Here is a 17,221-nt window from a genome sequence, read left to right as displayed (position 1 = left end):
ACTTAACTTCATTCTGCACTTCCTGAGGGTTCATAATAATTTGAAGCCAATGCCTTCTTTGAATGAAAGAAATGTCTATTAAAATTGATATATCATAAATACAGTTTTCGTCCCTTTTTCCTTCTTCAGGTGTTTTCAATCTGATCCCAATCTTTTTCCCCACACAATGAAAATGAATCCCTACTTTCAATCTTAATTGAAACTAGTAGCCTGTACTTTATAATAAGAGGCACCCAGAAATAATTCTAGCATTCTGAAAGAAATTATTCAATTCATCATGCATTTTATTAAATGTGCTTTAATAATATTAAATGTAACAATTTGAATGTACTGTTCTTCTCCCCAAAATTTAACATTCATCTTCTTATCTCAACCTGAATATTATTCTTGAAAAAAAAACAAATCAGTGATCTATATTTTATTTACCATTCTTAATGAATTCCACATATATTAACAGATATGTAGAAAGGAACCATTTTCCAAAAGAAATGAATTTGATGCTGTGAGAGTAAAAGAAATGGAAGATACCAAGCTGCAAAAAATTAAGCAGGCTCCTCAAGAATTTCTAATCCAAAAGGTTACTAGAGAAGTTGCCACAGCAAGGCCTACACAGTGGGGAAAAGAAATACTAGCACTGGGTCAAGATCACAGCAATGAAGCTACAAGACTATGGGATTTTTGCCAGGCAAATTTTTCTTAACCTTCATCCCTTTATTATGCCATACATGTTTTAAAGGCAGTTGGTAATTGTATATTAAATGGAAGTGGAAGGCAAAGTTTTAATACATTAAATTGAAAAGGAATTCGATGCAGCAGCCTGTGGGCTAAACCCTTAGACCAAGATGTGATTTGGGCCACTATAGTATTTAAAGTTTGGAATTTAAATGTCCTTCAGAAGGGCTTTTGTGTTTTAGTCTAGTTCACTGCAGGATGAACTTTTCCCTAATCTCCACTACGCCTGCTTCACGTTCTTATATGACCTCCCTAGCCTTATTTGAAAGTGTGATCCCAGACTTACTCTAGCCGTCTCAGTAATTCAATTTAGCAAGTTTTGTTTTGAATACTTACTTTGTACCAACTGTAATGGTCAGCTTTAGGGATACTTAAGCAACAAGACACAGTCCCTGCCCACATGTTTCCCATCATAAAGGAAACACGAATTTGTTGAACTTATAGTTAGAGGATTGAAACTGGGGGAGGGAGTTAGCAGAAGATTCCACAAGCCCACCTAGATAAAGAACACTGAGGGCCAGAGACAGTAACATGGGATTAGAACCTGCACTCATCTCTGAGGTTAGTGTTATTTTCACTCTGTTTGTGGGCTTTGAGAGGGGCAGGAACCCCTTTGAGAAGGACCATAAGGCAAAGGGGTGTCAGTTCTCTTGGCAGCTCATGCTTTCGAAGGTCTTCTCACCACCTTGCAATTAATACAGATTAATTAATTAACTGTATCTTCTGGGATCTTTTGACGAGTAAAATCTTACTCTTCTCTTTGTACTCCACATATCTACCTCTTACTTCCTCTAAAATCATCATCACTTCAAACAGCAGTGTAAAGCCACATTTACCCACTTGATCAGATTAATTATTTCGTGTCAGAAGTAGAAGATGACGTAGGTCCCCGATCCATAAAGAATGAATTCATTAATTTGATTCTTTAACAAAGGTTTTGTTTACTAAGGAAACTTGAAGATAGGCATTCAGGTGGCTTACTCATTAGAATTTAAAATTTAAGAATCAAAACAACAACAACTAGATAGCATCATATCTTAGAGCCAACAGCGTCTGCTTCATAAGCGTCTTTTCATTATATATTGAAAACAATTAGTAGAAAAAGCATAGGTTTGAATCCATAAACATAAGTTTAAATTATTGTTTTACAACTTAACTAGCTTCGAACAAGCCATGAATTTCTGTGTTTTGATGGGAAGGGCTGTTATAAAATGCTGGTAGTACTAACTCCATTCTCATAGTCTGGTTGTAAGATTTAACTTTATCATTGCACAATAGAAGTAAAAAAGGAAGAGTAAAAAGAATTCTCACTCTTTTATTCCTACCATTTTTTATTAAAAATTACTTTCATGAAACTACCTGGGTATTTTAGCAGTATTTCCTGTTTACTTTCCAATTCCAAACTCCCAATTTTTGTTGGTATTGCTGCATTTTCTTTGGCACAGAGATTTGAAGAGTCAAAGATTTTGGCCTTCCCTTGCTCTCGTAGAATTTGCATTTCATATTCTGATTGAGTGAACTTTCTTTGACCTCTTAAAACACTAAGTACATGGTAGGTAGTCTCAGAGTGCTATTTTTGGAAAGAGTGCTTTGGATATTCCCAGGGGATTAACAGTCCATTGCTTAAGCATTTCTAGTCACTGGGGTCACAGTGCCATTTCATGGAAGATAAAACACCATCTCCTCTACCCACACACAAGTCACAGTAACTGGAAATTTCACAGTTAGGATTTCTTCGATTTTTACAATTTCTCACTCTTCTCTTGATGATATGACTGATAAACTTGGATTTCAGATAGTCCCATTTCCCCTTTGCAAGGTAAGCGTGTGATGTTGTTAGGTTATTGAGGGATTTGAGTTGTTTTTCTGTATATGACTATAGACTATCACAAGGACATCTCTCCAGAGTATATTCCTACCATGAAGAAAGTTGCAGGAAGGGAAGCAGCAAGCCTAAAACAAAATTGGAATAAACTGATTATTATATAACAATAAGGCCCCCACTTCAGGGTTTAATACAATATATTTTAAATAAAATGGAACTCTGTTAACCAAGCATGTTTCTTTTCTTGTCGTGAAAAATGTTAGGATAGACACAGAAAGAGGGGAAAGAAAACTTCTTAATCCAAAACTTAACGTGATGGTTGTTAAAACCATCATCACATGGGTCAGTCTGGAAAATAATTCAATCCGCAGTGAAGTCCATTTTTCAACCAACAGAACGGCTGATTCAGTTGCTATACAAACTGCCCTCATTCACAGAGGATCATTTGGAGAAGGCTCCAGAATGTTAGTGCAAATAAATCAGTCCATCTCAAAATTTCAGCACTTGTTTCTTGATTGATAAGCACAGTAACTCCAGATAAAGGATGATTTCCAGAATAGATAGTTGAATTGGAAGCAGGAGACTTCTTTGTTGTCATTGGCCTGCTTAAATAGAGCCTCTCCAAAAAACCTTGTCAGGAATGGACTTGAGAGTTAAACCTAGACTAGAAAGCAGATGGTAGGGAGCCTCGTACTGAAGCAAGGCCTGCAGCATAGGTCCTTGTAAAGGCAATTTATCTGCAGAGAATAGCAGCTTATTCACCAGTCTACCTCTCCCCTCCCTCTCATTTCATTTACTTTTGCTTCTTCCTCCCTCTTGTTTCAACTACTAACAACAAAATTCCCATGGCCCCTTGAATAGGCAAAAATGCCAAGACAGAAAAATTTGATAAATATTTTTCTGTGTTTTCCAGGGCAACAGAGATTGCCACATGGTCCTTCTGTGGTTAAAGGAAAAAGGGAAATTGTCTTTCTTTAATGTCCTAATCGAAAAAAAAAAAAAAAAAGAAAGAAAGTTTAGTGGTTTCTCTTGTGTCTCCACTGCTCAGGTGAAGAGAAAGATAATTAGGAAATCCATTTGGGCAAGTCTAAGAGGGCTGGTGTGGAAACTCGACTTTAAGGATTAGCTAAATTCATGTGACCATTACTATGTCTTCCATTTGCTAAAATTGAGTCCCCTAAATATAGCCTGGTACAGAGAAGGCACACCAAGACAGAACTCGTAATTGAGGAGAGTTTTGAGAATGCAGTTGTATAGTTTGGTGATTGGGAACAGAAACCTTGGAACAAACAGGTTAAATGCCAGCTCCACTGCTTACTGTGTAACTCTGGGCAAATTGCTAACTATCCCTAATTCTCAATTTCCTCATTTTTAGAATTGGAATATTAATAATCCTGTTTATAGTGTTTTCAAGATCAACATTAAATAGGATAGTTGTGTAGAACGTTTAATGCAATGCCTGCCTCCAGTAAATACTCAATAAATGGAAGCTGCATATGTTGTTCTCTGTCTATGAAAGCTGCTTTTCAGCTTGGCGGTGTGGACTGTGGTCAGTCTCCAGCTTGTGTATTACTTCTCTGGCCTCTGCTACTCCTTTATTTGAAGTTGTTCTGTCCAATAGACTAGCAGTTTTCCAAGTGTGGACACCAAGCCAGCATCCCAGCATCACCTGGGTACTTGTTAGAAATGCAGATTACTGAGATTCATTCCAGATTTACTCACTCAGGAGTCCTGGGAGTGGAGACCAGACCTGTTTTAACAAGGCCTCCAGAGTAGTCTGATACGCATTCAAGTGTGGGAAGCACTGAAATAGACTATCCCTCACCAAACCACTACCTGAGTCAGGCTTCCCTGGTTGATTTTAAGACAGCCTAGAGGCAACATGGAATATTACTGCATTAAGATAAACATAAACAACCCAGAATTGTTAAAATGTTCTATGACTTATTTGTCATAAGATTTTAGGTAATTCAGTTCATTTTTCTGAACTTCAGTTTCCTGCCCTGTCAAATGGGAATCTATCCTGTTCTGCTGCTGTTCTGCTGTGGTGTAGTAGGCCTCCAAAAAAGTAAAAATTAAAAATAGAAAGTACCTTATGAAAACAGATATTTCGAAGGGGAAAAAGGTATGATAATTGCTATTGAATTTAACATCCAGATTTGTAAAGTCATTTTTTCTTTTATATAAACAGTAAAAGAGATTAAAATTCTATAAACTTACGAGTAGTTTACCTGCAGGCTTTCTCCACTTTTACCCTTTAACACACATGTAAAAGGTCTTGTCAATCTCCTATACCTTTGCTCTTGACCTTGTAATTTTGCTCCCAACACATCTCACACCGTGTGAAGTGAAAAGAAGAACAATAAACAAGACAAGGAAAAGAAAGGGAAATGAAACCAGTTTAGCAGTCAGCCACTAAAATTTAGCAGCACCTAGGTTAGGTCCTAGCGTAAAGTATTGAAACCCGACACAGTTCTGCATACTGAAGATGGTATTACTGTAATAGATTTTCCTAGTTATAAGAAAATTTGAGTTTTGCAAATTTTTGTTATAAATTAAATGCCTCTAATTTCCATCCTGCCCTACCTATACTGTCTTATAGAGTTGCTGAGATCTTTAAATGAGATGAATTATATCTGTTAGGATTCTTTGTAATGCAAATAACAGAAAAACAAAGTAATACTGACTTAAGAAAGAAAGAGAAAAGGGAACAGGTGAGAAAGAGGAATAAGAAGGAAGAGGAAGAGGAGGAAGAGGGAAAGAGGGAGAGAAAGAAAGAGGAAGGGACAGGGGAAGGAAGGAAGATAATATAATGTCTTGCTTAGCATCAGCAAGTCAGGTATGTCCAGATATAGACACAAGGCACCATTAGGTCATAGACTCTTCATTTTGTGTTGGCTTCTTTCCAAATTAGCATCTCCTCTTACAGTTGAACCATCTCAGCAGATTCTGTTGATTTGGGGCCACTCACTTCTAGGTGCAGATCCAGGGAGAAAATTTGAGAGTATTTACTCTGCTATTCCCATCTGAAGACTCACGGCATGCCATTGGCTCAGAAAAGGCATGAGCCCAACGCTGAGCCAATTATGGTGTCAGAATGGCTCTGATTGGCCTACACCCACAGCAGAGACATAGAAACTGAGAATGGGGAAGTGGTGGTTTCCTGTACAGAAAGGGGAGTGTGTGGTGCTTGATGAACAGGCAAAGCACAGATGTCTATTCTCTTTACTTGTAAGTGCTGCAGTTAGCAGGACTCTGAAACTTAGTGACATATTTAACTCTAGACACTCTTATCCATCCCTCATTAAGGAAAATTTTGCAAGCCTACCATGCCCCTCCAGTTGACTGCCCCTACCATGCACTGAGAGTGCCTTATTTTATGAGCCACGGAATGCTGCAGGGATTATCTGGGTGGCTGCCATGCCTTAGCATGAAAAAGTATAAAAATAGCCGATTCTCCTTCTTGCTCTGCCACCTATTCAGTACATAAACTTGTATGAAGTGTCTTAACCTCTCTGTGTCTTATTTTCCACACATGAGATCAGTGCCTGCCCCACAGGGATACTGGGATAACTGAAACAGGTCAATATGTAAAATGGTTAGTTATGGCTTCCAGTTGTACTCACAAAGTTCCCTTCTCTAGGGTTAAAAAGGGGCATCTGATATGGAAGTAGCACTGTGGGAAATACAGTTTACAGATCTCAGGTACTTGAGCATGCTGCTCTAGCAAGAGACCTGTATAAATAAAGGCAGAAGCCTTAGAGCAGGGAAGGAACTCAAGAGGTGGTCCCACAAGTTCCAGTCTTTAGGCTGGTGTTGCAAAGTTAAACCCATCTTATTGATGACTCACAAAGAGGTGAAGTGAGTTACTAAGAGTTCACAAAATTAATTCCATTAATAAATATTTACTTATTGAGCATCTGCTATGTGCCAGGTGCCATGCCAGAAGTTTGGGGATGCAATAATGAGTGAGACAGATTTTGTGTCTCTCTTCATCAAGAAGTATAGTATGGTGGGGAAGACAGAAATAAAGTAAATAGTATAGGCACGGGCAAAGACTTCATGATTAAAATGCCAAAAGCAATGGCAACAACAGCCAAAATTGACAAATGGGATCTAATTAAACTAAAGAGCTTCTGCACAGCAAAAGAAACGATCATCAGAGTGAACAGGCAACCTACAGAATGGGAGAAAACATTTGGAATCTATTCATCTGACAATGGGCTAACATCCAGAATCTATAAGGAACTTAAACAAATTAACAAGAGAAAAACAACCCCATCAAAAGGTGGATGAAGGATATGAACAGACACTTCCCAAAAGAAGACATTTATGCAGCCAACAAACATGAAAAAAAGCTCATCATCACTGGTCATTAGAGAAATGCAAATCAAAACCACAATGAGATACTATCTCATGCCAGTTAGAATGGCAATCATTAAAAATTCAGGAAACAACAGATGCTGGAGAGGATGTGGAGAAATAGGAACACTTTTACACTGTTGGTGGGAGTGTAAATTAGTTCAACCATTGTGGAAGACAGTGTGGCGATTCCTCAAAGACCTAGAAGCAGAAATACCATTTGACCCAGCAATCCCATTACTGAGTATATACTCAAAAGAATATTAATCATTCTACTATAAAGACACATGCACACGTATGTTTATTGCAGCACTATTCACAATAGAAAGGAATTGGAACCAACCCAAATGCCAGTCAATGATAGACTTGATAAAGCAAATGTGACACGTATATACCATGGAATACTATACAGCCATAAAAAAGGACGAGTCCACATCCCTTGCAAGGACATGGATGAAGCTGGAAACCATCATTTTCAGCAAATTAAGATAGGAACAGAAAACCAAGCACTACATGTTCTCGCTCATAATTGGGAGTTGAACAATGAGAACACATAGACACAGGGAAGGGAACATCACACACCAAGGCTTTTCAGGGGGTGGGGGACTAGGGGAGGGATAGCATTAGGAGAAATACCTAATGTAGATGACTGGTTGATGGGTGCAGCAAACCACCATGGCACGTTTATACCTATGTAACAAACCTGCACGTTCTGCACATGTATCCCAGAACTTAATGTATAATAATAAAAATTAAAATAAGAAGTCTATTTTAAGTTGAAGTATTCTATTGATATGAAAGACACTAAGGAGTAGCTGCACTTCATAAATTGATACGGGTGTTCAACATACCTCACCTTCCCCACCCCACCACCCTCCCACTTCAGACTGTCAAGATCTCTAGTAAGGCTGAGATGATTTTTACCTACAGAAATTTCATCACTCATACATATACACCACAAGGGCAACATACTTAATTTTCTTTTAGGTATAATTATTTGTTGTTTTTTGCCATGTCAGTGGAACCAGTAAGTAAATAAACTTCATCTATGGCATGTCATAATAATCAACTTTGCCTGGTGCTTTAGTTTTTCCAAGTTTTTCTTCACGTATTTTATTTCACTTAGTTTTCCCGAATCCTATTCTTAGTCCACAGAAGAAACTAGATTTAAAGGATTAGGTAATTTTTCCGGGTCAAAAATAACAAACGGAAGAGCCACAAGTACAATCTTTTGACTCTGACTCCAACCCCAGTATTATTTTGGAGATTGTTATTCCCACTAGGATGCAGCAGCAATTCCATCTTTCTCACCACTGTATCTGTGATGCTTGGCATAGGGCCAAACACACATTGGATGTTCAATCAATTTTTTTAAATTCATGAATGAAAAAAATACGTAACTAATAGAACTTTATGAATTACCTAATTCAACTCTTGAATTTGGATAATGAAACAGAAACCCACTAAGATTAAATAAATTACTCAAAAATAATTTGTTTTAAGCTTTAGGCAAGTTTCTCTTAATAGTAATCCATAGCTGCCAATGATTTTTATTATGATCATTATTGCTATTTTATAGTTTGAACTCAGCCAGGTCTGGTGTCAACTCATAACTCTTCTTATTATAATTGCTCAGTAGAGAAGCAAATATCCTGATGGTTAAAGAAGGGAAATTTCTGAACAACATCATGCATGGTGGCCAAGGAAATTTTGCAAATTAAGTTATTTTCCAAGTCACTAAAGCAACAGTTAACAACCCAGAGAAGAAGAGAAAACAACCATGCTGTTGAAATAACAGTAAAGGATAGGTGTCCCATTTCCATCAAGTTTACTTTCCTTAAGTGTTGGAAAGGACTCTCCACTCCCAGCATTTGTATTGTAATGGTCAAAATTTGAATTCCAGCTCCACCATTTAGTAAGTATGTGGCTTTGAGAAATATGGTGAAGGCCCTCACCTATAACCTCTGGGAAAAAATGCCACTTCCAAGGAATGTGAGCATTCAACGAATCAGTTGCTGCAAACCACTGGTACTTAACAGGAACCTTTAAATGTTCCTTCCTTCCGTAGGTCAAGAAAGCCCTCATTAAAGCCATTACCTGGCCCTTCCTTGGCAGATCTTTTATAACATTTATTCAGCTTTGTTTCCAAATCATATAAACTTTCACAATTCATTTTAATAATATATTTGTTTAGTGTTTCCTCTAAGCAAAATAATACCATAAAGTAAACATGCAGAATGTCTGATCAGTAGGCAGAGATTAATTGGTCAATTATTATGTCCCAGCATATTTTATAGCTTCTATTTCTCAAAAGATTTTAGATTTGAATTTATAATACATGGCCATTAAACCACAGTTGAAAGTTAATTGTTAATATATAATCTTAGCAACATTCTTTTTTGCTTTCTGCATAATTCATGAAGCTCAGAGCGTTGTATCTTCCAATTAAGCATTTGGTTATATGCCTTGTTTCCATATATCATCAGAACCTATCACTAGCCATCTTTTTTCCTTATAATTTCAGAAATTTTGCTGGTAAATGGTATATCTTGATTATCTACCAAAATAAATATACTCTCTTATTAATAAAAACTTGTTCCGTCTAGGTTTTATTATCTGTAGCAGTTGAGGCCTCTTAAAAATAAGGCATGCAAATCTTCCCTTCTTAACACAAGAAAGAACATTGTGTAATAATTTAATGTTTGGGAATCATGATATCTATTTATCCTTTGCTTTTAGCTTTGCAAGAAGAAATTATCCAAGAGAGATGATTTGACTATCTGCATAGCCAACTAATTGTACTCCTGAGGCCCAGAATTCAATTGAGCACAGTCAGCTGCAGGCTTGTTGCTTCCTCTCTAATCCTACCCTCTTCCCTTTCCTCTTCTCAGCCCTCCCCACCAACAGTGGATCTGGCTGTTATGCTCCTATTTTTGAATTCCTCCTTATTCTGAATACCGTGGTTACTTTGGCAAGTCACATATGTCCTGCATTTGTATTCTTCAACACTATTTCTTTACCCTATTTATATTGACATTGCAAATTCAAGGTGACATCTCATAACTGGGGGTTTTAAGAAACATCAATTAGATGAAATTGTATCCAAAAAAATGCCTGACATAAATGGCAAGTACTTGATAGTTACCCACTATTTTTAGTTCTAGTTTTGTTATTAATTCATCTATAATTAGGCTACTATTATGAGCACAATTCAGTAATTAATTTCCTAACACTGTTGCATGCCTAGCACAGCTTAATTTTTATGTGTTCATATCAAGACTATAAATTCTTCAAAAGGGTACCATGCCTTCGATTTCTCTGCATGCCCTAAGTAAAACTAATGAAAAAGATACTAGCAACAGTCTATTATATAATTACATCATTACAGCAATCCTCTAGGGTTGGATTATTATATCATTTAATAAATGGAGAAACTGAACCTCAAATAGCTTTAGTGGTAGAGTCTCAATTCAGACTCTGGTAATGTAATCGCAAAGGTAGCTCTCTTTACCACTCCTATAAATCCCTTAAGTGCCGATCATCGTGCCTTGCCTAGTAAGCACCTGTAAAGCTTCATTGTTCTGATTGTCTTTTTGATTCTTTTCCCTTGCAGATGGACCCCCATGAGAACATCTTACTGAGCACTCTCGAGATAAAAAATGAAATGGCCACATCTGAGGCCGTGATGGGACTTGGAGACCCCAGAAGCACAATGCTAGCATATGATGCCTCCAGCATCCAGTATCGGAAAGCCGGGTTGCCCAGGCATAGTTTTGGCCGAAATGCTCTGGAACGACATGTGGCACAAAAGAAAAGTCGCCTGAGGAGACGCGCCTCCCAACTGAAAATCACCATCCCTGACTTGACTGATGTGAATGCCATAGATCGGTGGTCCCGCATATTCTTCCCAGTGGTTTTTTCCTTCTTCAACATCGTCTATTGGCTTTATTATGTGAACTAAAACATGGCCTCCCACTGGAAGCAAGGACTAGATTCCTCCTCAAACCAGTTGTACAGCCTGATGTAGGACTTGGAAAACACATCAATCCAGGACAAAAGTGATGCTAAAATACCTTAGTTGCTGGCCTATCCTGTGGTCCATTTCATACCATTTGGGTTGCTTCTGCTAAGTAATGAATACACTAAGGTCCTTGTAGTTTTCCAGTTAAAATGCAAGTGATTTGTGCACATGGTGGCAAGACAGCCTGAGTGCTCCATGTTGTCTGTTTAGTATGCAGCCTACTCACAGGGGAATAATTTGGAAGATATTCTTAGAAGGCTCAACAGCATTGTCAGTCATTTGGTCATAACCAGATACTCCTCATCTTCCTTTTTAAGGTTGGCATGCGGTTGAGATGGCATTGTGCTTATGAAACATTATCTGTAATGCCATGCAAATATATTACTTGAAGATGATCTATGCTTTTCTTACTAAGATGATAATAGTGTCATGGGAAGATTATTCCCACTGGTTTCTAAAAGATTCTCTTGTGATTGGAGCAGGCTAGGGGAATCAAGACAGAGACTCGGGAAACCGATTTGGCCAGTCTCTTTGCTTGAGCACAGAGAATCAACTACGATGTCTTTCATTTTGGCATTTAGAGATGAGGAGACTTCTGAACAATATCATGCATGGTGGCCAAGGAAATTTTTTGCTAAACAGTTATTTCCTAGGTGGTTAAAGTAAGAGTTAACAACACAGAGCGGAGTAGAAAATCAGAAACGACGGCTGTAACAAAAATCAAGCAAGCAAGCAAGCATGACCCTTATCAGCTCCACACAGCATCTGGTCTATACGTACTGTGTCTAAGGGTGAGTAAGAGAGATTGTTTTTCCAACATTACAAGCTTTTGACAGCATACCTAAAGAGGTTTTTATAGTTTAATCAAAGATAACCATGAAATACAAAAGTTAGAGAAATGAGAATTGTCTTAGGTATTCAGGTTAGATTCAGAGTCATTCAAATATACAAATACAGAGCACAAACTAGCAAACAGATTGTTTTTCTCAGACGAAGTCGGCTGTCCCTGCAATTTTTGTCCCTATAATTTTATTTCTGAATTTAATAGGGTATTTCAAGAGAAGGATTTGTTCATCGATTTAAAGGATTCATGGTCCTCTCCAGCTTTCTTTTTGCTTCCAAAATTCTGATTATATTCCTAGGAGACTGGCAAAGTAAGGCTTTGGAGCAATTGAGTGAACTGTATTTTCTTACGTGCAATGAAATTCACCATTGTATTTTTCAAAGCAAATAATACTTCAAGGAGTATGAACACATGGAGAGTTAATTTGTGGATTCATTGGTTTTGGGCTTGATTTTCTTAAGAGTGCTTTCGTTGTATATGTTGCAATCTGCCTAACCAAGGAAAATATGAAAACTAGTGGAAAATAGAAACAAAGCCACATTAACATGATAAATGTTATGAGCCTCAGCTGATATTGCAGAAAAATATATAACTGTTAATCAGGCAGGCATGATGTATTTTTTTTTTCTATTTTTAAATTATGCCATTGTGCTTGTTTCTACACTAATTGGACATATGCATTCATATGTTGGACAAGAAAGAGAATAAGCTAATATGTCTTCCTTCTATCAATATAAGGTTCATATTTTGCTTTTCTTATAGAAAATAGTGAATTGCTAAATTTTCCTTAAAGTTGAATTTGATTGAACTTTTTCTTGGAGGATGACTTCGCTATTTCTATTTTAAAAACAAAGAAAGCTCTTCTTTTTAGAGTAACATCCCTAATTGTGCATAGCAACCAGTATCCACCTGTGAATCACGTATGTTTTCTTGATTTCTTGTTTCCTTCATGATTGAGCAGCTTGGAATATGATGGAGTACGATTGCCCTTGCATTCCAGCTGTCCAAGAACAACAAGAAACCTTTATCCTTCAGCTTTCTGAATTTGCCCCAAAATGGAATGGCATTTTTTTTTCACCAATGTAGGAAACCTTGGCCGTTATATTTTGATTACATAATCTTGAGCATCTCTGAGTATCATCTTTGGGCAGAATCTGACCAAGATTCTTCTTATAGGCTCAGAGTAGAGATTCCTCGTGTTTCTCCAGGACACACTTTCTCCTAGGCAATCATTTTGGGGCATCACACTAAGTAAAGTGCCTGCCCCTTGTCAACAGGGGGTAAAGTTTGACTAGAAAACATCAGGAAGGAACATATTGATAACTCAGGGGCACAACTCCAAAATGCCATTCTGAAAAGGCTCTTCTAGAGTCAACTCAGAGCCCAAGTGTAGAAGTGGGCTCTTATGTGCAATCACTGTAAAAGCCATAAAAATCTTTGATATTGCCATTTATGATTACAACAAAATTTTAGATGTACAAGAAAGTCAACAGAGCAATCCAGATCAAAGCGTAGAGAAGCATCTTTGCAGCTTGAGCCTCAAAAGCATAAAACCAGGAATTCATTTCTGCTCTCAGTGATACAAGAAACGAGGCAAAGGAAAAAAGATGGGACCTTAGAAGCAATGCCCTAGAGTAAAAAGCATACATTGGCACTCAGTAACCACAGAGACAGAAACAACTGACTCATCCTCTCCAGAAATAACAGTAGATGTAGAATTTATTCTTAAATATATGTTTCGTTGAAGTGAAATGCAGTCATCAAATGCGAGGAGGGGTGCTAGACCTGATAAGTCTAGGAAGACCAGTCAGCTTGATAGCCAGTTGTTAAACTAAAGGACCACAAAGTTGTGTTTAGTAGTTCTGATATGGGATTACTATCAGTTTATACATATGTATAGATTTTCTTTTAATTACAAACAGCCAGATAGCCAGCAATTAAGGTGTTTTTTCATCTTTGTGAAATTCATGGACAAATTCTGACTCTAAAATGCACAGTCTACATGAAATCTTTGATCTCAATCTGTATATATATATATTGTACATGACTGCTAGTAGGTATGAAATGCATTTCAGAATTGAAAACTCATGCAACATAATCATGTGTTTGCATAAGGAATGTTAAAATTCTTTCTACTGCAATTTATTAACAGGGGAAAAGATTCAAGCAGTGCCATCTAGACCTTTTCTCTTCTCATTTCTTCAAAAGCAGTGCTAAGTAAAATAATAATAATAAAAATGGTTTATGAACCAAAAGACTACATTCTATCATTAGGAACACACACAAAAAAATCTGTCAGCTTACAAAAGCACAACACATAAAGAAAGAGCAGTGGAATGCGTAATGGGGAAATGAATCATGTTTAAAGCAAGACCTGCATTAAATTGGCAACTAAGATAATTTCCATTTTCTATAGGTAACTGTGTTCCAATTTAATGATTACCTTCATACTCAACAAGAAAAATGGCAAAGCAACATCATCAAAATAGGTCTTACAACATATCTACGTGTATATATGTGTATATATAGATTCATATAAACATACATACATATATATGCATTCATATGTTGGAAAACAAAAGGAATAAGCTAATATGTTTTATTTCCTTCATTAAACCAGTATATGAGTATTTTTAATTTGGCAAACAAAAATCAACATACTGAAATAAGTAATACAGGGTACTGAGCATTTCTCTATCAGCAAATCAATGCCTACAGTTTTTATGAACCATTGCACAGTTTAACTCAACAATAGTACTGTACCCCAGAATATCAGAAGTTAAGTAGTTGTCACATTGCTTGTCCAATTGCTCTCTTTTTCAAGGAAACAAATAACATTGTCCATTGGTGATTCAAAAACAAACATGTCTTAAGAAAATGAAAAATGATAAAAATTCCTCCAAAGAGGAAGAAAAAAAAAACTAAACCCCACCATGTTGGTTAGGGCAAAATACTAAGTATTCACAACTGTAGCAATCATGCCATTTGGCTAAATGTACAGAGTACATGTAATGTGAGCAACCATAACTTTCACTGAGCGTGTGTAAATATTAAAACAGATTTCTTAAATATTTTTAACTTCTAATTTGTACTTTATGGTAAGGCAATGTGCTAATTCTGTTTATGGCTTAAGTTGATGTGTTATAATATGTAAATAATTAAACATGATGTAAATGAATAGTCAATAGATACAAATAATTATTTAGTTTTTTTCTTAATTTTTATTTATTTTTTACTAAGTACTATTACTGCAGTGCCCCCAGCAGAGTAATTTAAACACCCTTTTGCATAAATGGTTTGGGAATCCCAGACAGAAGGGTTTCAATTTGCTATCACACACACAGTCACACACACACACACACACACACACACACACACACACACACACACACACACTCAAACACACATCATCTTTTGCTCACCCACTCTGTCTCTCTGCCCGTCTATGGGAAACACTCTACTGTTTATGTAGTCAATATAACAAACAAGAGATAGCCTTTGAAATGGCAATTGGGAAAAGCAAAAATGATCATTGATCACTTCATAGAGTTTTTTATATGTCAGAGTTCGAGAAACCAAAGTTTGCGACTTAAATCTCAGTTTTCAAAGAGTAAAAGTTTGTATAGATGGCACTACAGAAAAATAAAAATGGTTATTCCTACCAGCTCCAGAAATGTGTTACACAATATACACTAGAAGACTTTTTTTTTAATAATAGTATTTTGTCCTTAGGTAGTATTGTTCCTTTCAACCAAAGACTCCAGTGTTATTGAAAAACAAAAAAGGAAAAAAAAATGAGATAATGGGGGAAAAAAGGACGCTGCTTCACACCAAAGGTTTAAAAAAATATTTTCCAAATGCACTAGGAACATTGTAAAAACCAGAAAGGAGTGAACAGAATGCGAATGAAGATACTGCCCTAAAGAAATCCGTACAAAAAAAAAAAAAAAAAAAAAAAAAAAAGCAGCACTCTTAAAAAGCTATTAAGTTTTTGGAAATTGAAGTACAATATTTCTGTAGATATATTCAAAATTCTGACATCAAATTTTAATTTGCTTAAAGAAGTTTTATTTGTGATGAGGATCAATATGATTCAAATGATGAAAAACAAAACTGTATGTCCTTTGAGTTCCCAAACCAAATGTCACTGCCCTGTCACATCCTCTAATCTGATGCCCATGTGTGTGTCCTTGCACCAATTGAAGCAAGTTGACAGTTCCATCAGTTTGTTGTTGTTTTTTTTTTTTTTTTTTTGGTTCAATAATTTGAGTTCAACCATGGTCATTTTAAACATAATTAATCCAAACAAAGTTGCCTATAGTTTAATTTAAATCTCACAGCATTTTTAATTTATTTTGCATGGGTGTTTAAATAGTTCTGTTATGAATATTGTCCCTGCACAGTTCTAAATTGTCCTTTTATAAAAAAAAAAGTGATATTCTAGTTTCTTCACAATGTAGTGATTATCAGCCTTACTAATTACCTTGTAGCCTTTCTTAATATGCACATAATGCACATTTTCCAATGGCTAGAAAAATGCAAAACACAGTGGATATCATTGCATCTATTTTCATGTCTTTCTAAAAACAGGACTATTAAAATCTCTGGGATACATGAGCTAGTAAAAAATGAGGATTATAAATGAATAGCACATAAGAATTATTTTCTTGAATTTAAACTTATTGCAGCCAGTTTCAGCATGTAAATATATAATAATGTTGGCTAGTGTGTAATTCTTGAACTAAGAAATATAAATAAAAATAAAAAGATTGTGTGTGTGGTTTCATTGTGTTCAGAATATTTCTTGTTCGAACTGTTAGTATGAGTTATATTGTAGAATGATTGCTTTTGTGAAATGAAATAAGAAGCCTGGGAACTTGGGACCTACTGTCAGGCAAACTTGAATTTGAGCATTGATTTGCCAGTTCTGAGGCGTAATTGTGTAGTGACAAACTGCCTCTCAGTTTTCTTATCCATAAAGCAAAGACATGATTTTACCTTTTTCATAGGGTAGTTGTGAAGGCGAAATGAAATAACCCCAAAGAAGACTTTAGCACAGTACAAGCTACGTGGTAAGTGGTCTATAAAGAGTAGATGCTATTGTTTTTTATTATCATCATTCCAGATGATTCTGCATATATCTCACAAATGCTATTACCAGATCCAAAACTTCACCAAAATTAGTAAATATTCCCTAAGTTTAGATATTTTACATTAAGGATAACTAATTAAAAATTTGGCTTTAATCCTGAAAACAAAGGATAAACATGAGGTGTTCATTTAGTTAATATTCAACATATATTTGCTGAAGACATTTGGGTAATCGCTTCTTAAAAATTGATCTTCATTTAATTCTCACCATATTCCTGAAAGTACAAGAAACTTGAGCTCAGGAAGAGTAAGTTCCTTGCCAACGAGACAGAAAGAGCCTGGATTT

At 36.3% G+C, this 17,221-nt stretch overlaps 1 protein-coding gene across 3 annotated transcripts in view; it reads left to right on the top strand.

The window, feature by feature from the left end:
* GABRB2 (gamma-aminobutyric acid type A receptor subunit beta2) overlaps positions 1-16,565 on the top strand; it is a 259,173-nt gene extending 242,608 nt beyond the window's left edge. For all 3 annotated transcript variants that reach the window (XM_054489138.2, XM_054489135.2, XM_054489137.2), the window contains one exon: positions 10,533-16,565. In XM_054489138.2, coding sequence (XP_054345113.1) covers positions 10,533-10,880 — 348 coding nt within the window. In that variant the 3' untranslated portion in view covers positions 10,881-16,565. The remainder of the gene's footprint in view (positions 1-10,532) is intronic.
* Positions 16,566-17,221: the final 656 nt, after the last annotated feature.

This window comes from Pongo pygmaeus, chromosome 4 (genome assembly GCF_028885625.2).
Source record: "Pongo pygmaeus isolate AG05252 chromosome 4, NHGRI_mPonPyg2-v2.0_pri, whole genome shotgun sequence".
NCBI classification, from domain to species: domain Eukaryota; kingdom Metazoa; phylum Chordata; class Mammalia; order Primates; family Hominidae; genus Pongo; species Pongo pygmaeus.
Note: the sequence above shows the minus strand (reverse complement) of the source record. Positions and strands in the feature narration are given on the sequence as shown.